Source organism: Xiphias gladius, chromosome 11, assembly GCF_016859285.1.
Source record: "Xiphias gladius isolate SHS-SW01 ecotype Sanya breed wild chromosome 11, ASM1685928v1, whole genome shotgun sequence".
NCBI lineage: Eukaryota > Metazoa > Chordata > Actinopteri > Istiophoriformes > Xiphiidae > Xiphias > Xiphias gladius.
The window spans coordinates 2559466-2579881 of record NC_053410.1 but is presented as its reverse complement, the minus strand read 5'-3'; the positions used below and the strand labels follow the sequence as shown (position 1 = coordinate 2579881).

At 45.0% G+C, this 20416-nt stretch overlaps 1 protein-coding gene across 4 annotated transcripts in view; it reads right to left on the bottom strand.

Annotated features, from left to right (window-relative positions):
• Positions 1-2366: 2366 nt before the first annotated feature.
• The window catches only part of arfgef3 (ARFGEF family member 3), a 49029-nt gene continuing 30979 nt past the window's right edge, over positions 2367-20416 (bottom strand). For all 4 annotated transcript variants that reach the window (XM_040139816.1, XM_040139817.1, XM_040139818.1 and 1 more), the window contains 19 exons: positions 19916-20049; positions 19628-19773; positions 18851-19030; positions 18570-18711; positions 18149-18271; positions 17475-17578; positions 17043-17187; positions 16789-16917; positions 16106-16282; positions 14946-15060; positions 13578-13680; positions 10194-10325; positions 9471-9601; positions 7450-7668; positions 7145-7316; positions 6353-6454; positions 5534-5919; positions 4226-4715; positions 2367-3344 (listed from right to left, as the gene is read on the bottom strand). In XM_040139816.1, coding sequence (XP_039995750.1) covers positions 3153-3344; positions 4226-4715; positions 5534-5919; positions 6353-6454; positions 7145-7316; positions 7450-7668; positions 9471-9601; positions 10194-10325; positions 13578-13680; positions 14946-15060; positions 16106-16282; positions 16789-16917; positions 17043-17187; positions 17475-17578; positions 18149-18271; positions 18570-18711; positions 18851-19030; positions 19628-19773; positions 19916-20049 — 3322 coding nt within the window. In that variant the 3' untranslated portion in view covers positions 2367-3152. The remainder of the gene's footprint in view (positions 3345-4225; positions 4716-5533; positions 5920-6352; positions 6455-7144; positions 7317-7449; positions 7669-9470; positions 9602-10193; positions 10326-13577; positions 13681-14945; positions 15061-16105; positions 16283-16788; positions 16918-17042; positions 17188-17474; positions 17579-18148; positions 18272-18569; positions 18712-18850; positions 19031-19627; positions 19774-19915; positions 20050-20416) is intronic.

Below are 20416 nucleotides of genomic sequence, written 5' to 3'. Positions count from 1 at the left end.
TTGCAGGGAGAGTTCTTTGCCTTTGCCCAGGGAAAATGGAGTAATGCTGCCTTCTAGACCAAAACAATCAGACAGGGACAGGTTTGTTCATTAAACAAATAAAATTAAATCTAAAGCTGTACTTTTATTAAGAGAAGTCTGACTGTTATGATGACGTTTTAGTTTAGTAGATCTGTGGCTATGGTGGCAAGAGCTTGGAGAATCAGCGCTGGTGTCACACAAAGGTGGGGCAGGCCACTGATATTACAGACCTGAGTCTGGTAAATGGCGCCACAATTTTGAGGCATGTTGACACAGAGAGAGAGAGAACTGGCACAAAGGAGTGAATGAAGCAACGGAGGAAGAGAGGAAGCAGGTGAAGAGAGAGCGACGAGTGCAAACGAAAGGGACAAACTCAGCTGTTGATGAACTGGGTGAAAAAAGAAGACTAAAGCTTCTTAGGCAATTCAGATGCCCCCCCCCCCGAACTTGCCCTCAATATGGTCTGAGCTGGTGAAGTTAGCATCAGTCCGACGCTCTCTTCTTTCGTTCATTCATTCGCTCATTCAGTCGTTTGTTCAGCCATAATCTGCCCTAAAACGCACAGTCGCGCGGGGATGGAGGTCAGTCCAGACTCGGCTCATTCTGCCGGCTGAGTAACCATGGCAACAAGCGGCAGAGCGGGCGGTAAGTTCGGCTTGCGTCTCACGCGTGGTTTCTCTCTGATCTAAAAGTACTCGCTGACAGTGCTGTATTTTTAGTATCATCGAGGTGAGAGCGGTGGCACGGTTCTCCGGAGAGACGTGAGCTAACAACCTAACGACCGCAGATTTCTGCCAACAGACAGACAACACATAAGCCTGATGGTCTCCAAATAAGGAGACTAAAAAGGCAAGAATGGACAATTTACTGTCAGTTTTGCTATTCTTACCAGAACTTTACTGTACAGTAACCGGGGCTAACAATCTTTACGTTTATCAAGCAGAAATGCCAAATATAATAATATCTTTGCGTTCTGGACTGCCGAAGGTCATTTGAGGACATCGCCCTTTGGAGAATCGGGACGGGCTCTTTCGCCATTTTCTGACATTTGACAGACTAAAAGATGAATCAGTGGATCAAAAAAGAGAAACTGATAATAACACGCTCACGTGCCTAATGTGTAAAAGTTGTACTGGGTGAGCGGATTGCTGAGTAAGGCAGATATTAGGTGACTGGCACTGGTGAACGGGTTTAAACCGACGACGCCGTGACCACCTGATGCATTTGCCGGCGTTTAACCGCTAGCAACAGCTTCGACACCAACACATCGGTCTCTGTTGGGAACGCCGCCATTGTTACGGCGGCTGGTAGAGGTGGGCCCCGTCTTCTGATCTCAGGGCCCCTTTAACACCGCAAACAAAAAACACCAAGCCACGGACGAGTGGCACGTTGTCAGATGGCATTAACACATACGGGAAAATATGAAAAACAGCTCTCACAAAAAATAGAATATGCTCAATATAACACGTGAAATATTTAAAACAAGAAACCATTTACACAAATACATGTACATACATAAGCAGCAAAAATAACATGGATAGCATATACAGTAGGGCAACATCAAAATATACATACTATGTGTGGTATTTGGTTAAAATAAATACTTGATTGCCCCATTTTGGTTAAACACTCATTCAACAAGATTTAAGAGTAAATAATAAGCGAAGACATTCAGTAGTTGAATGAGTGAAGGACACTGCGCAGTATCTGAAGCTGGACAGAGAAATTACACGACAGAGAGGAACATTCACGTACAGTCAGATCGTCAACAGCCTCCTGCTTCCCTGGGATGGGATGTGATTCTGAAGAAACGGAGGTAACAGCGTTTTAGGTTTGCATTTACAACTTTAAAAAGCAGTGACCTGATTTTTGACGCTAGTCTTCTCCAGGATTCTTGGGGTTTGATTTTTGCCCTCGTCTGTGGTGCTTGTAGGTGCGGTTGTTTCTGAACACCATTTCTGTGAGATGAGCTGTCAAACATTGAGGGGCAGGAATGAGACACAGCACATCCGCTGAGAGAGAGAGTGAGCTGGTAGCTCACCCCCAAGTTCTTACTGTTAGTCCCCATCATTATCGCAACCAGCAGGGGCCAGAACATGGATGAAAACACGGCCCGGGTTGTAGAAAACAAACATGCTGAAGGTACAATGCTTCGAGGAGCTGGACTCTTTTCTCTGTCTCTTTTGTTTGCATCTCTTGCTCTACTAGCACATGACTATACGCACATGTGCACCAGGGTGACGCGATGCTCACTCCGGCTGACGGCAGAGGGCAGTAACGCAAATGAGCAGTGTATGAGAGCCATAAAACACTGAGCAGGAGAAACATCTCAGACGGACAGAAGAAGGGTTGGGGAAAAAAAAAAAATCATTGTCGTCAGGTTACTGAGCTCACCGTCAGTAGCGCACAGAGAAATGTAGCAATGCAGCGAATGTAAAAAGGCAGAAGTATGCGAGTGAACTACAATATCCATAATTCATTGCCCAAGTATGTCTGTGTCTACATTAGGGTGAAGCTATAATCATTTATATTGTGACACTATGACACTAATGTGCCAAAATAAGCAAATCGCATTTAAAAGCTGTGTGTGTGTGTGTGTGTGTGTGTGTGTGTGTGTGTGTGTGTGTGTGTGAGATTTTTTTGTGTCCTCTCTTGCATGTTCTGTTTGTGGAAATTAACTTCAACCAAGCAACAAGAGGCAGAAATGGCCCGTTCCCGGTCAGATCCTTCACTAACCAACTAAATCCCTCATCCTTCTCACCACAACCTTCATCGGCCAATCAAATCGTCTACCCTAATGTCACGTGATGTCTGCCGGTGTCCTCCTGTTCTTCAGAAGTGCCCCAAACCCGTGCGATACCGTCAGAGGCTACCGATCCGTTTTCTCGTTGCTCGCTCAAACCCATCACAAATCCACCAGTCTGTCGCACTGTGACGCGGTGACGTCACAGTTTCTCCTCCTCTGCACCGCAACCAAACCTGTGAACGCCTGCCACATAGCGACACCGTCACAAGACGGCGTCAAACAGGTCTAGAGCAACAATCTGATTCGTGTTTCGTGTGTTCGCGTCCCTCACTGACCGACCGCCTGCGCCCTTCAGCGGGTGCTCCTGCATTTCTTCACCGCGGTGTCACAGGATGATGTCGTAGAGTCTGCCGACGCGGCCCAGCCATTCGCGCAGCGCCTGGCGGACGCGAGCGTCGGTGACGTGGCAGGAGAGCTGGCTGAGGCAGGGGTAGATCGCCGGCAGGAGAGCCAGAAAAGAGGAGTCTGACAGCAGGAGGACCTGATTCAGGAGAGTCAAGACCATGTTGGTCCACGCCTGCAGGAGGAAGAGGGAAAATTTCAAAGCTCAACACGCAAGCAGATGTTTGTCTAACACACAAATTTGCATGACTGAACGTGTACAGCCCTTGACCTTCATTTGTAGCAGGTGCTTCCTCTGAACTTTTGTTTATTTGTTCTTTTTCTTGAGAGTCGATTGATATGACTCATAATCTCCTCCGTCTGGACATTAAACACACAGACCTCAGGTCTCAATTCTGTATTGGACAGCATTTAAACAGTTTGTGAGTTGGCCAAATTTGATTTTGAGCAGAGTACAATGGCAGCCTTATAACCCTAAATTAAAACTAGTCCTGATATTAATGTTAACCATCTACGTCCTAAATCCTTAATGTTAATCCTCTCTTACCCAAACTTCCGCTAATCGAACTTCAATCTGAAGCCTAAACCAAAATCTCAGAGCAAGATCCCAAATGTTATTTTAATCCGACACTTAAACTCAAATGCTCCATCTTTTCTTAAACTTGTCGATTAAAGAAGTGAGAAATCGAACAAATGTTCACAAAAGTTCCTTAAATTTTTAAGCCATTAAGATTTCTCTAACCTGGCTACCAACAGTAACTGAACTATTTATATTAACATATGCAAACCTGTAAACAGATGTTCTTTTACCTGAATCTGAGCTGAGCTATTGAAATTAGGCGACAAAGGCTGCAAAAAAAATGATTCTATCTGAATTTTATTGCATTTTTTTCTAAAATATCTGATGGTGGTTATTGTTGTTACACAAAACGTATAATCAGTTTTTGTCTTTATAAAGTGTTTATGATGTTAACTTGCCAGAAGAGAGGTTTAAATCTGTGTGGGCAGTAAAATTCTCTTTTCTATTCTCTTCTAATCACCCGCACACGTCCGTACCTGTATCTGAGCCTCAGAGTCCCTCAGTGAGATGCTGTGGGAGCTGATGGTGGATCCTGACCGCGGCCTCTTCTCCTGCCTCAGGACCTCAGGTCCTGCGCTAACCGAGTGCCTCAGGGGGGGCCCCTGCTGGTCCACTAGTTGCTGGGGTCTCTGCGGGGGCCTCTGCGGCTCCACGGGCCCCCTCCTCTCCCCGACGGCCCCCCCTCCTGCCGCGGCCGCCCGGCCCTGCTCCTTCATGAACAGGTTGACGTGGCTCTGCTGCTGTGGCTGCTGCTGCTGCTGCTTCCTGCGTTTGTACTCCATCATCAGCTTGCTGATGGTTTTGTCCGTGGCGATGGTGTACAGTTTGTTCCCGGCGCTCTCCCACCAGTCCTTCCTCTTTCCCGGTCCAACGCTGCCAGGAGCTCCTCCTAACGAGCTTGATGTGATGCCGGAGTCCCTTCGTTCTCCCCCGATCCGGAAGTGGTGGGGCAGACTGCCCGTGCAGCTGCGAAGGGAGAGGAAACAGCGGATTTTATTTGACTGCTGGTTCCACAGACGGAGTGTTGCCTAACACTGAGCAGGAGGTAACAGAGCTGAAGGTCTGGACAGAGTCTACAGTCAAATTTACATCCACTCTACTTTTGGTTCGGGCTGACTCATCACTGGACAACCAAAGCGAGTGTTGTAAACACGAGCTTCTTCCTCACAGAGCGGAACCTGAGGTGTGAGGTCACGTTCAGGCCGACACTAGCATTGCGTGACAACAAACCACATTATTTCCCAAGGAGACAACGTCTGTGCTCTCTGTGTGTTGATTTTCCCCCAGGTTGCAGCCAATTAAACTGAAACTGAAGGGAGGCAGAAATCACGGCAGCGGCTCGTTTGCTGTAGAGAAGAATTGGCTATGAGCCACGTCCCCCCACTCTCTGATCCTGTTGGGATTTGGACGGGGGGGGGTTTGCACATTTGCGCTGAAACCAGCATTAGTGTCCTACTGGATCTGTTCAGCCACAGTCCAGCTGTGCATCCAGGATCCTTTTGATCGCACTCACATCCCAAGACACAGTCGCCCGTTTATTATGCACATGAAAATAGGCTAAAACACCAGAGAAGGCTTTGAGCCGCAGTTACCCGAGTAAAGAGCGAGGGGAAGCTGCTCTGATTAAAACCGAGGCCTTTGTCTTCTGTCACATGCACATGAGATGAGAGGTATCATCAGAGCACATCTGTGGGGTTACATGCTAGTACACAAGGGAAGCGCCAGCTGTTTCGTGGCAGGCGCAGACAGCTGTATTGATCACACTACATTGAGTACATTCAGACCTGAATCCCGGACTGGGTGTGGGCGTGTCTCCCGGCGTTGCTGCGCTCACGTCTGCCGTCTGAGACCTGTACCCGCCTTCCTCCGAGGGCGTCCCCCTTGCCGAAAGCCCGCCGGCTGACGTTGGGGTCGAAGTCTCGGACTGGAAGAGAGGCAGGAAGAAGACGTGATCTCCTCCTGCAGCTCCCCCTCTCAGCAGCGCCGCCTCCTCCAGCGTGCTCTCCAGGTCACAGTGCATCTGGATGTAGCTGTTGCACAGATCCATGCACAGCTTGTAGAGGCGTTTGACCAGCCAGGCCCAGTCGGCGCTGCCCAGCGGCTGCACGCTGAGCGACGGGATGGGGGCTCGCCACTGGTGACGTTTATCCCGACCGCGAGGGGGGCTGACCTGCCGAAGAGATAAAGGGTGAAGCGGGTGATCTGATTTTTGATAAAACATGAGTAATCCATCCCCCTCCTACATTAGGAGGGTGAAAAGTTCCAGACACCCTCGGAGGACTGTCCTCGATAAACTGGAACAAACTAAAGAGCAAATTACTAATGGAAGAAGAGAGCAGCAGGAGGACTAATCCAGGGAGTCTTTTCACTGCGGTTTAGTTTACGTGGCTATCACCGCTAATCCAACTACACAGTGGTTCTTTTGCTACAAAAAGAGAAAACAGACCATTTTCTGTGCAGCTGTTTCGGAACTGCAAAGCCCTCTTTAACTGAGGACTCACTGAATCATTGTTACATTATCACAATCATTGAGACAAATAAGATCACTCTTCCTTATACACCCATCGTTACTCCAAAACCGACGCTGTGTGTTTTTGCATCACCTGTGCTGTTTCTTCAAAGATGTCTTCGTCCTCCGAGGAAGCAGATCCGGGGTGAGAGGAGTCAGAGCTGCCCTCCTCTTCCTCGTACAGGATCCTCTTCACCTGAATACATTGAAAGGTTCAAATGTGAAACAGAATTTTTGATTGCTAATGACTTGTTAGATGTTGCATCTTCAAAGTGTGGTAGCCAACCTGTTGCTACATGCTTATCACGGCGTTTCTAGGTGGTTGCGAAGAAGTTAATGTGTGGTGGCCTTGTATTAAGTAGGTGGACTCTAGGGTGTTCACATTATTAGATTAAAAAAAATTTTTACAGACACAATGAACTTGTTAATTTTAATGTTTTTTTGTGTGCAAACTTGTTCCAAACATATAAAAACACCTGCTCGGAACTCCTTTCATTACACACACCAAAAACGCAAAAGTACAGTTGTAAACCTGGAGCTAAACATTTGTCCAAAAAAAAACTGAAAAACTAAACTAGTGAAGGCAAAATGAAAACTACCTTAAAGCTGCGTTTATCTTTTTTTTAAGCTGAAGATCGTGCACATGTCTGACATTTTATGGCCTTATAAAGTTAATTTATAAAAGACTCTGTTGAGCCGGGGATGATCTTCTGTACAAGTGACGCCCCCTTCACATTACACACAAAAGTGTGTAATGCTAGTATAAAAATGTATCAGTGCAGCTTTAAACTAAAAGTAGAACTTCAGAAAAACACAAAATAAAATGAAATTAAAATGAAATGAAATTAAAAACTGCCGAAAAGTTGATTGATGATTGGTTTTCTACCTGCTGTGCAGTCATGCTGTCAGCTTGGCTGAGTGTGGCACACAGCAGGGCCTGGAAGTACAGGTTGAAGCTCATGGCAGACTGCCGGTAAAGATTGGCCGCTCCGCAAACACCCGACACCTTCATCAGCAGGTACTTCAGACCTGGCCGCGTGTCAAAGTCCCGCGCTGTCCTACAGAAGCACGGACCAACAGGTTCTTGTTTGTAAAACTGATACACATTATTATTAACCATCTGTCCTAGCTTGATTACTCTAGCTTGACTGGAATAATTAGCAGGATCAAAAAAAATCTTGTTGCAGTAACCTGTAAGAGTCCAGCAGCAGATCCAGGATTATGGCTAAATTAGTCATGGAGATGTAGCGCAGGAAGCCCGCTGTGGGTCTGCTGGGGTCGGAGGTCACAGGTGTGACCCTTTCGTGACCTTCGGGCTGTTTGACAAACTCCTCCAGGAGGATGTCGTAGAGGTTTTGGAGCAGGACCTGGTGGGACAGCAGGCTCACCACGATGGTCCGGAATGGGATCCTGCAGAATTCAGAGACCAGGATGACGGTCAAATCACATTCATTCAGTCTTTAAAGACTAAGGACGATCTCTTGCCTCAAGTAAGACGTAAACAATTTTACACTGTGATAAACCAGTTTCATTGCTACTGTATTGTGGCTTATGAAGAAAATAATTTAGCTTTAAATAACATTACAGAGGAGCTAAAATACATTTCCCCTCATACTGAAGCCCAATTGCATTCATTCAAATTGACAAAAAAAAAAAAAAAAAACTACTTTGGTAAAGATTTTAAAATGTCTTCATTCTTTGATAGGAACTGTGAAATCAAATCATCAGTGTGTTTGTGGACGACACTGTCACAGGTCAGACTCCCGACAGTCTGAAGTTGGTCGTCACATTAGTCAGACCCACATGTTTAACATTGGAAGGTTCAGGCAAACACGGACACAGTAAACCAACAACAGGGACTCACACACAGTGCAACAGGACTCATGCTGTATATGTCACGCTACGGACAAGACGCCACACACACACACACACACACACACACACACACACACACACACACAGTGCTGTAAAAACAGTGTACAATAAGCAATGAGTTACACCGCACAACATGCAGGTGCGGTACGTGGCCGGAGCTGCACAACCTATCATGATGTATCATATTCGCACGGGAACAGTTACACGAATCTGCACAGTGGACACGTCACGAAGGGCCGTGTCGTCAGAGCAGCAGAGTCGTGTCAGCGGTTTAGTACAGCAGGTTATGGGAGGTGTAATGAACATGTGGAAATCGATTACCATCGGACGTCACATGTTTTCTGCTCATCGTGCAGTTCTATCGGTGGATAAGTTAGTTTGATGTTGGAAATCACGAGAGCCGTGTCGTACGTGGGCATTGTTCACACGGTTAAATCTGATAAACACAGTGTCACTCACGTCACAGAAATCAGCCTTACCCCATTTTCCTGTTACCACAGCAGCAGAAACACAAGCAAAGAGAGTTAGTGAGAGTTAGATTCAGAGAGTAACTGTCTTCTCCCAATCGTGTTTTCTTTGAAAAATAAAACTGCATGTCGTTTTTTTCCAAAACTGATTTAGTTTTTCTTTCTTAATCCTGAAAATTAGCATATGTGAACACAAACTACATACTTCTGTTCTTCATCCAATACTTCCATCCAAAAGGCTGAAGAGAGCACAGATCAGTTTTTTCTAAACACATTGCTGGCATGGGTGGATATGTCAAAAGTAAAATGCACGAACTCTCCACCTCCTAAAAAGAACTGATGTACATAGTAAATCTAAAATTCTAATTCTAATCTAAAAATTTAATCTAAAAGCCAGTTTGGGAAAGCTAACATACAGTAAGTGTCTTCCTGGGGTTAGAATGGTCAAGATTTACTGTAAATTATTTGGTTTTATTTTTTTAAGTCACTCTTGGGCTTTTGCACAGTGATGGATTTCATTATTTCTATTAATCTGGACTTTGTGTTTATGTCCCGATACAATGTACTTAAAATGTCATGTATTGTAGTTTAACGAAAGTCAGACAGTCAAATAAACCTGTTGATTAAACGAGGTTGACTGTTTGCGTGTACTTTGAAACAAAACCATGAAAACCAATCAAGCCATTAACAATATACCCACATGGGTTTTGGTTAGAATTTAATTTGGGTCCAGGAGCAGGCGGGGGGGGGTTAGTTTTACTGTGAAGTTACAAAATGAATGCATGTTAGTTAATTATCATCACACATAGAGCAAACCATGCCTCTGTGTGTGTGTGTGTGTGTGTGTGTGTGTGCGCGCGTGTTGTCCACCTCTTCTGAGTGTGTCCGTTGGACTGCTGGTCAGACGGCAGCTCGATGATGAGAACGCAGGACTGAGCGTGCTCAAAACCGTCCTTGTTGTTGGGTGTCTTTGGAGAGCACTGGGTGTCCAACATAAAGACCTGGGACACGAAGAGAAGGCATCAGTGGGCTAATGGCAGCGGCACCGTCCCACCACCACAACTAACAGTAACAGAGCTCAGCTAATTCTTGCTTATTATAGTTACAGTTAGGACACCATTTATATATATATCTATATCTATATATCTATCTCTCTCTCTCTCTAATATATATATATATATATATATATATATATATATATATATATATAGATAGATAGATATATAGATAGAGATATCTATATTTATATCTATATCTATATCTATATATCTCTCTATATCTCTATATCTATCTATAGATAGATAGATAGATAGATAGATAGATAGAGAGAGAGAGAGAGAGAGAGAGAGATATACAGTATATCAAATGTTTATCCTGGGAGTCATTTTTTCTCACCCAGGTTTTTTAAGATTATTATCTAGCTTCATGTTAAACACAATTCATTTGGGTTATGGATTTTAGTTTAAAACGCCAGTAAATCAGCCCAACAAATTCGAACTCAAACGTTAATGGACCTCTTCGCCGTATAACCCACTCTGTATCACATAAAGTGCAGTCCTCGTGGTTATCGTACAGCATTCACGTCCTACCGACCTGCTGAGCCATAGCTCTGATCCTCCAGTACTCTGCCTCGGCTGAGGGGGAATGAGACGGAGCCGCCACCTTCACCTCGCAGGCGTCTCCGGAAAAACTGTCTGAACCACTGTGGAAACACGCCAGCAGGTTCTGCAGAGACACGGCAGGAGAGAGAGGTCGAGGTCGACCTGCGTCAAGTTGAAAAGCTAGGAGCCAGTTGTAAATATTCTACTATGAGCTTTTCCAAGGCTAATTTATATACCTGCAACTGTGAACTGGCACTAATTTCTTCTCACTTTTAACATGGTGCCCGACACAGTATGTCAGATTCAGCTCAACGGAAGAAGAAGGCTCAAACGTCCGATGTTAATACATTCATTCAGTAGAATGTGGGTCTCAATGGGATTACGCCCAAAGATGCCTTTTCTGAACCATCACAAACCAAAAACAAAAACTTGCACCACACATCAAACATGAACTTCAAACTTCATGCACGACGCAAACCCCCGTCTTCATCACTCGGGTCGTTTTCTATGATACAGTCTTCATCACAGTGGTGAAAGCTGGTGAATCCACGTCCAGCAGATGAAAAAAAAAAAAAAAAAAAAAAAAAGTGGCTTGCCATGACGAATTCTCAGTATTATAGTTAAATGCAGTATATACATTATATTACATGTGACCTGAATGCATTGCTTATCAATAAAATCAGCTTTTCTATAAACCCAGTCAAAGTTCGCGTGTTAATGTTTCTGAAAGCGTAAGCTGTCATCATGTTGAGGACTGACGTCTACACACTGTAAGCTTCCTGTCAAGGACTGCCAGCGTCCTACAAACACTGAACATTCTCTTGCATGATTTTTTTTCGTTTACAAACAGGTATTTTTAAAAAAAAAAGCAAGCAAAATTCGAAGGCAATTGTCTATATTTACATATTTACATATATTATATGATATGCTGGTGACCGGACACATAGAAACAGATACGATGAATCTTAGATTTTCTCTCAGTGTAGAAAAACATCATATCCGAAACATATTATCCAGCTGCCATGGAGCAAAAAACACATTTCCCAGAAAGTAGGACTGTGGCTGTGTCTGTCGGTGTGGATGTGTTCAACTGTACGAATCTGAATCAGCTCAAAGAAGAGCAGACACGATCAGCTAAATCTGGTCCTGTCGTCCTCCTCTGGGCCAGGACTCCATTTTTAGGCCCCAAAACTTCCCTAAAACCCCAGGATTAAGAAACGAGTCATGCTGACGTGTGAATTTAATACTTGTGTACTTTTAGATTGTATCTTTAATCCTGGGGCCTCCGGAGGAAAAAGAGAGGTGTCATTACTAAAAACGAATCGTTCATAAATTTAAATAATCAGTCAAAGACACGACTATTTACGTTATGTACCGTAAAGACCTCGCATGACGTCCTGACCCGGAAGTTCAGAAACCCACCAAGGATAAATCAACAGCAGGGAGAAAGGAAACGCGTAACGTGTACGGGACGTGTAATGTAACAAATCTACACGCACGTGAAACATGAAAAACTGCCCTAAAGGTCACAGCTCAACATGTAATCGCAGCTGTAACATGCTATACGACGCCGCCGGCTAACAGGAGCTCAAATGCAAATGGCCATAAGACGGCAATAAAAACGATGGGCCCCATAAAACAATACCGTTAGCCCCAGCACAGTCACAAAAGCTGCTACATGAACAAAATTACAGCCTGCCCGTCACTGTGGCTAGGAACATGTTAAGCTATGTGTTGAGATTTTACACATTAAACTGAGATGCATGTTTTAAGACCTTTTTAAAATCGCCTTTGACTCAGTTGTTAAAGAAGTTCCCACACAAACAGCTTCACTGAGAACAAAGACTAAAACAAAGGACTCCACAAAATAAACCTGTTTTTTTTTTAGTTTAGTTTTGTATTTTTTTTTTTTTAAACACTTTGCAAACATAACCCGGTAAATAACCACAACTCATTTGGTGTGCTACAAGCCCTGAAGAAATATTTTCTGGAAACGAGCAAAGAAAGTCTGTCAATGGCAATAAGAACATCATCATCATCATCATCTCTCACTCAAAATCTCTCACACACACACACACACACACACACACACACACACACACACACACACACACACACACACACACACACACACACGGCTCTAAGCTGGAAAGCTGCTTAGCTGCAGTCTGTCAGGCAACTGCCACAGAACTGCAGGAACACTCTGCATACACAAATAAAAAGCATGGCGATGTCACCTCTACTGAGCACGCGCACACACACACACACACACACACACACACACCAACAGGCACACAGCCAAGGTTGGGAGTTGTTGTAAGTGTTCAGCCTGTAGCTGAAATGGAACAGCAGGGGTTGGATTCCAGCTGAGCCTGTACTCTCTGCATCTGTGATCTCCCACGATACTAAAAACACCACATCCACACAGCAGGTACCATCGTCAACAAATGAACACAAGCCTCTTCATCCTCTTCATTCATAAAGCTGAGCAGGCTGGGAAATCAGCAATTTTTCAACCACAGCTCAACTTCTGAAGATTAACCAGCATCAATAGCCAATCAGACCTCGGCATTTACTTGATTTTGGTTCATTCAACTACATATATACGTGTGTGTCATAATATATATATATATATATATATATATATATATATATATATATATATATATATTATATTATATTATATTATATTACATTATATATATACATACATATATACATACATATATATATTTTCATCGGATCATTAGTGACCCCTCGCGCCCTGTGGATGGGGGCATTGTCCTCCAGGAAGACACCCTTCCCATCAGGATGGAAAATATTTCACCACAGGATAAAGGTGATCACTCAGAACGACTTTGTATTGATTTGCAGTGACCCTTCCCCCTAAGGGAGACAAGTGGACCCATTCAGGCCTCTACCGTTCCATTGGCACGTGTGTGTGTGTGTGTGTGTGTGTGTGTGTATATTATATATATGTATTTACAGCATATAAATATAGCGATTAACTTTGAAAGTATAAAAAAGTGAGAAAAGTAGGAAGGTAGTAGAGACAAACAGTTGTTTCTCCCAGCTGCAGGCCTCTGTCAGTGTGTGTGTGTGTGTGTGTGTGTGTGTGTGTGTGGGGTTAACTGGGGTTATCAAGCTTAACGTGGAGTGTCAGCATGTTGACAGTATTAACAGCAAAGGCTTTTAGATTACTTCTGTCCCAAACAGCGGTTTCAGATTGGGGATGGATTACGTGCACTGTATGGACTGACCTGCTGAGCGTGAGAGTGTGTGAGGGAGGGTTTACATACGCGTCTGTTTTACATTCGTGTGTGTGCTGACACGAGACACGTGACATGAGAGCGCGTATGACATTGTATCTCTATACCTTGACAGGCTCCAACGTAGCAGAGAAAGCATCCTGCAAAGCGCAGCAGGCCAACCTCCACATTTCCTCTGTGAACACTGGACCAACTGTCACCAGCACGTATCTGGAGAGAGAGAGCATTAGAAAAATGGGAATCAATGAGACATTAAATGACATTAAACCTGTCGTAGTGTCACACAAAAACCTACTTTATACAACACCGAACACAATATTACAAAAGGATGAGTCTGGCGCTTTTCTATATTTTTGTAATCATCAACAAAGCCCATGAAATGACCGAAACCGAAAATGTGTGAATCCGTTTCTAAAGTCTATTTCAATTCCAAACCCTGTCTGTGTCTCTCAGCTCCAAGCCAATTGGCTCCTGATGACGGCGCAAGTCACATCACAGAAAAACGTGTCACAAATAATTTAGTTTTTTTTTTTTTTTTTAAACAGGTTCAATAATTTCCTAAAAGCATTTTTGGCAAATGCTACTCGAACGGGAGTAAATTTGTGAGTATTTCCGGCAGCAGGATACTGTAGGTAGGGCTGAGCCAAAAATAAATCACCGTGTGTGTAGTGAAGGAACACGTCGCCCAGTGCAAGCGTGGCTCACTGATCGGCTATTAGTGCATAGTTTTTGGAGGAAACAGATATACCAGGCCCTGGATACCCAGACAACGGATGTTAGAAAGGACACATTTTTGTTGGCTCTTTTCATGGGAGATTTGCTGACAATAAGAAAAACGCAGAATATTATCAGCCTCATTCTTTAAGACAGGGATGAACTCTTCTTAGAATCTGGCCCTCCGAACCCCAGACTTCCTTTACAGCACCAACTCCCACTAGGGCTGAGCATTTCGGGGATATGATCTAACCGCAGTTGTTGTCGCCAATATCCCAGCTGCAATTATTTATTTATTTTTTTTTATATGATGGAATCAGCCAGATCATTTGTCTGGATAAAGACTCACTCTGAGAGACTCTGAGAGTGGTGCTGTTTTCCTAAAGGACAATACCTCTGGCTGATTGTTGATGGCGCAGACAGCGGCAGGCAGAGAGGATAATAACCAGACGACAGCAAAGGGTTTCATTTTGTCATCTGGCCAACTTACTAAATGATTGTGAACAAGCAACAGGCGATATTGGCCATCGAGGACTAAAACCTTCTCCTCCTACAGCTGGTTCTGATCTTATTGATAGCTTGGGCTATCACTACAGTCTCGGTTCATGTAATTTAAAACACGAACTCCGACTGTAATTTGTGACTTTGATGTAAAACTATTAAATATTCGCACAGAAGGAGAGACTCTACGTGGTTTTCACTGTGTTGCCAGATGTATGACTGAAGACTCCCAAAGAAAACAGGGCGTTATGTGACGTCACCTGATGCAGGAGCAGCCCACTCTGGAGATGGTCTCGGCGGGCTCAGACACACAGGCCACCAGCAGCTTGAACAGGTCCTTCAGCATCAGGTTTATCAGGGACTCGTAGCCAATATCTGTGAGGAGGAAGGGCACAGACACACACACACACACGCACGCCACAACAACATGACGCAGCCCGTGAGCACGTGGGATAGAGGTGGAGCGGCCGCAATTTAATTTGAGTAAAGAGGAGGACGGCGGCACGACAAGGCATCAGTCATGCTCCACTTGACTGCGGTGCACGGCCACACGATGCACACGAGAAAAACAATGACAATTCATCACATATGTGATCGTGCACCTTTAACTTAGAATATTTTAACACAGACGCATGTTCCTAAGGTCAAAACTAATCTCCCCGCCCGTATTTCATCAGATGTGCGTCTCACCTTCTTTCGTCCCTTCCTTCTTTCCTCTCTTTATCTTCTTTCCCTTTACGTACAGTATCTACTGTGGAAATGATCGTAACACATTTACCGTGTTTTTTTACGCCACCAAAATGAGCACAAACCCCTGTACGGTGTGGAGTGCAGAAAATCAGAGCCAATGGTAGTTGCAGGGACTGAAGGTCGCCCCTGAGCTTTTTTAAAATACTTGAGCATTTGGGAGCTTTTGGCGTGTTAAGGGGAGGCTTATTCTACACCCAGTGCCTGTCTCCAGAGGCCGGTCGAAACAGCAGGAGTTTGCTTAGTGTCTATCACTGATCAAAGTATCGTGATGTTTTTTAATGTGGAGCGAGGTATGTTTAACTTTCCTCAGTATTTCAAGGGCACTGGGACTTTCCGACCCGCTCGGCCACCGAGGCCCGCCGTCGTAGCTTCTTTTACTCGCTCCGACAATCAAGGCGATCAAAGAAGAAGAAGAAGCTACAGACACTGAACATTCAAGTCACAGAGGGAAGCTTAATGAAATAGCGAGAGTGGAGCTCAAACTTTCACAAACCCTCCATCTGGTGACTGTCTCTGGTAGCCGCAGAGCCCTTGTTACACCCAAACCCTGCCTGCTCTACAACAACAAACTCTTCACACACACACACACACACACACACACACACACACACACACACACACACACACACACACACACACACACACAAGACACACAGAGCTGTCTCTTCACCTGAGTGTATGAAGCTGTTGACGTGCTCCACTACCAGCTCGCACGATAGGCCAATGGCATGTTTGAAGTTTGCCGCCGCCACGTCCCAGTAGGAGTGGTCGCCATGGCTACGCTGCAGCCACAGTGACATCACGGGGAGCAGCAGCTGGATGACGGAGAAGATGGCAAACCCCGGACCTGGAGGGAGGAGACGGAGTTATTGGTGCAGTCACATCGAATTTTGCTTCCTATTCATGTCTTTGTGGAATGGGGCCGAACACATCTGCTAACGGTCGCAAATTGTCCTGCCTCCCTCGCACTGAATGTTTCACCTGACTGAATTTTGACCTGCAAGATTGCGGCACTGACCTCTCGTTCAAGAGATACTGTTCATTTAAATGCTGGTCTTCTAATTGCACTGTGAAATAATGCAAGCAGCAGAGAGGGAGAGTGGCTGCGGTGAGTCTAGGGCAGCGACAGAGGTTCACGACAGCAAAATGGTTGATAAAACACTGTTTAATCTACAACTTTATGGACCGCTGTTGTTAGCCCGCTAGCTGTGCTAGCCCCTGTAAGGCTATGTTCACAACCTCTACCCACACCGTTGCCTGAACCCCCTGCTTTTGGCAACACCACTCGGGTAAATTTAGCCAGGCAGATTTCTGGTGCCTTCTCACATCCGTGTGCGTCTGTGTGTGTGTTACCTGGTACAGTGGTGACCTCTCTGAGCAGAGCGAAGAGCAGCTCCAGGGTCGGAGGTTGGTGTTGCCGAGGACAGTTTGACACGGCTGCTGTGAGCTGCTCCAGTAACAAAATCCAGACCTGGATCAGACCTGTGGGACAGAATACACCAGAGGGTTAAAGAAAGAGCGGAGAGGGGATCTTAGAAGGACTAAAAAGAGAGAGAGTGTAAAGAACCCGTATGGATTACAGAGGGGAGACAGGAAAGGACAATTACCTGTGTCATCATCAAACTCCTGGAGGACACAGTCCATCCCGTCCTCGCTGCTGATCGAGCGCTCCTGTGATCTCATTGGCAGGCTGGCGAGCCGCGCCCCCAAAAACACTGGCTTGGACGGCATTTTGTAGATCTTAGCCAGCAGCTGTCAATCAAACGCACCGTGGCTTCATGAATTTGCAGGAAAGAGGAGGAACAAATACCTGCAAAAATGTCTCTGCCGTCTGTGGCTACCCAAGACAATGTCAATAGCACCAAACGTTGCCTTACGTTTCACTCTGTCAATTACTGGGACTGTCTGGAGAAGGAAATGTTATCAGTGTAGCTGTTTAGTGCAACAGTAAAAAGGCACAAATGATGCCTCATCAGGGAACTTTTCATCTTTAAGCTGAAACTCACTGCGACACCCACTGTGAACGGGGAGGTTCCTACCTGTGAACATTTGCGCAGGTAGTCGAGAGCAGGCAGGCAGAGGTCAGTGGAGCTGTAACCCGACACATGGACACAGTCTCCGATCTCCTTGTAGTCCACCTCTCCTACACACAGACAGACAGTCGCACAGAAAATCGTTTTTAGGTACAAAACATTGTTAAAATGTACTTTTTTTTTTTCATGCAAAGTAACAAACAGTCCAAGTGATAAAGACAGCCTGAAGAAAAGTGTTGGGAGTCATAAAAACTGAAAAATTTTAATGCTGATTAAGTGAGTAAAAAAAACTTTTAAATTGTGCTTATTTTATTTTTCTGCAATACTTTGTCACAGGTTTATCAAATGTTTAATTGTGGAATCTTAAACTGAAATTAGAGATTAGAGAAATTTTGCTGAAACCTTAAGCTTGCAAGAAGAAAATGAGTTAGTTTACACACACACACACACACACACACACACACACACACACACACACACACACACACACACACAAGTCCTCTCCCCTCGCCATGTATTAAAGAAGCGTCGTAAATACAAACTGTACGCGCGTGTCATGAGTGCCTCACATCAAACGCACAGTTTAGTTCACTGCCCGATTCCAGGAGAGACAAACTCACTGAAGGCCTGTAAAAGTAATAACTGAAAGGGAGAAACTAGCAGGCACAAGTGAGACAAACCTAAGCCTTTGACGAACTTCAGGAGGCACATGATGTAGTCGGTGGCAGCGTTGGCAAAAACCTGGATGTTGTCAGTGTTGATGAAAGCCTCAAACACATCAAAGACTGGAGCCTGGGACTTCCCTAGAGGAGAGAACGGGAGGAGGGCGGGAAAGGGGGGAAGAAAGGGGAACGGGAGGAAGGAAAGAGTTATGGAGGGTGAGAAAGAAGGAATTGAGGGACGGAGGATGGGAAGAGGTGGAGAGAGAGATAAGAGAGAGATGAAAAACAAATAATAGATAGAAAGACATGACACAAAGGTCAGATCACAACTAACCACTTTTTAAAATGGGTCACACTTCAAAGCAGCCAACTTCGGGTTATTTTTTCATGAAACGTGTGTGTGTGTGTGTGTGGGTTTGGAACAGTGTGTCCGACGTACCCATGGAGTACTCTCCCAGCAGGTAGTCTTTAGTGTCGGTCTTGCTGCCGTGGACGGTCCTCAGAGCGCTGAACAGAGGCCTCCATCCCGACAGGATCTGAGGGGAACACATCTCCACCAGCTCGCCTATGGATGTGATCACCTGCAGGGAGGCGAGCACAGAAACGTCCTCAGAAACGTGCGGCAGAATAAAGGCGCTACGTGGAATCGGACTGACTTAACTGACGGCGATCCAAAACGTGACCCTGAAAATCGACTTTCCTGCTGAGATCTGACTTTACCTGGTCCTGTACGTCCTCGTCACAGAGCTCCAGCTGCATGATGTGCTCAAAGGGCCGGAACAGTGCCTCATTAAAGTGGAAGTGGGGAAGCTCAGCCCAGCTCGTCAGCACCTCCGTCAGAACGTCATGGATGAAGGAAACGGCCTTCTGGGATACATGCCGCTCCTTGTGACACGCCGCCTGGACGTAGAAGAAACTTTCACCGTGCTTGCAGTGAGCTTTAACAACAGTCTTTACTTGGTGGATAATTATTTACATATTTATTCATTCAAACTACATTGTGCAGTACCCGCAACACATATTTTGAGCTTATAATGTAGCATATTATAAAATACTCTGTAACTTTCTTTTGTTACTGATCCCTCAAAATGAATGAAGTCGTCTGAACAACAGCAGAACTGCTGTTGCTTGAGCTAAATCTTACTACAAGGAGGTGACCCACCGTGCACAGTTAAGAGAAACTCACTAGAAAGGAGAAAGCGGAGGAGGAGAGAGAGCAAGATAAAGGAAAAGAAGGAAAACTGTGCTAAAGAGGTTTTTTTTCAAACTTCATTTGGGCTTAATTTGAATTAACACAGGAGGTTAACAAACTGCTTTGTATGCAAGTAAAGGACTGTCAGAGCAAAAACTTCAATTTGCTTTAAAAAAAAAAAAAACATGGACAAGCCGTTCCATGTGCAGCAGGTGGCCACAAAGAGTAAGTGACTGCTCGATACTGTAATTCATCTACGAACCAAAAAACAAAAAAACAAATGTACAGAGGTAGCAGTTCCCTACCTCCACCAGGTGTGGCGCCACCACGCTCCAGGCCCTCATCATGTGGAGCAGAGGCCGGTTCTTGTTCCTTACGATGCGCAGCATGGCCTCGCCCAAACGGAAGAGATGGAGAGCGCTGCGCCGGTCCAGCGTCGACTTGGCCTCTCCTACAGATACACAGAGGGGACGAACAGACCTCATTCAAGTCTATAGTTAATATAATATAATATTAATGTTCCGTGTGTTTGTACGTGTGTGTGTGTGTGTGTGTGTGTGTGTGTGTGTATGTTTTTGTGCGTGTCTATGTACCTGGCATTGCCAGTGAATAGTCACCGGTCTCGGTAACGGAGTCAAACAGCTGAGACTGAGAAGCTCTCCTCAGCTGCTGCAGGAAACCAACTAGACCCACCAGGTTCAGTTTGGTGGCTGCTTCTTCAAACAACCTGGAACACACACACACACACACACACACACACACACACACACACACACACACACACACACACACACACACACACACACACACACACACACACATGCAAACACGCACACGCACACACATACAGAAAAAGGGTTTCATGACATCCCTGTGAATGTCTACACTATAGATATATACATCAAATAACCAAAAATCATCAAAAGATCACAGATCTTTAAACGGCTGCTGCGACACAGGTTTCCCCTGAAGTGACGTGAGGTGAAATTAAGCGAAGTGAAAACTGTCCCTGATGTAAAAGTTAAAAAAAAAGCACTGAATATACTGAATATTCAGACTGCAGGGGAACAAAGTTTGCAGCGGCATTGTCCTTT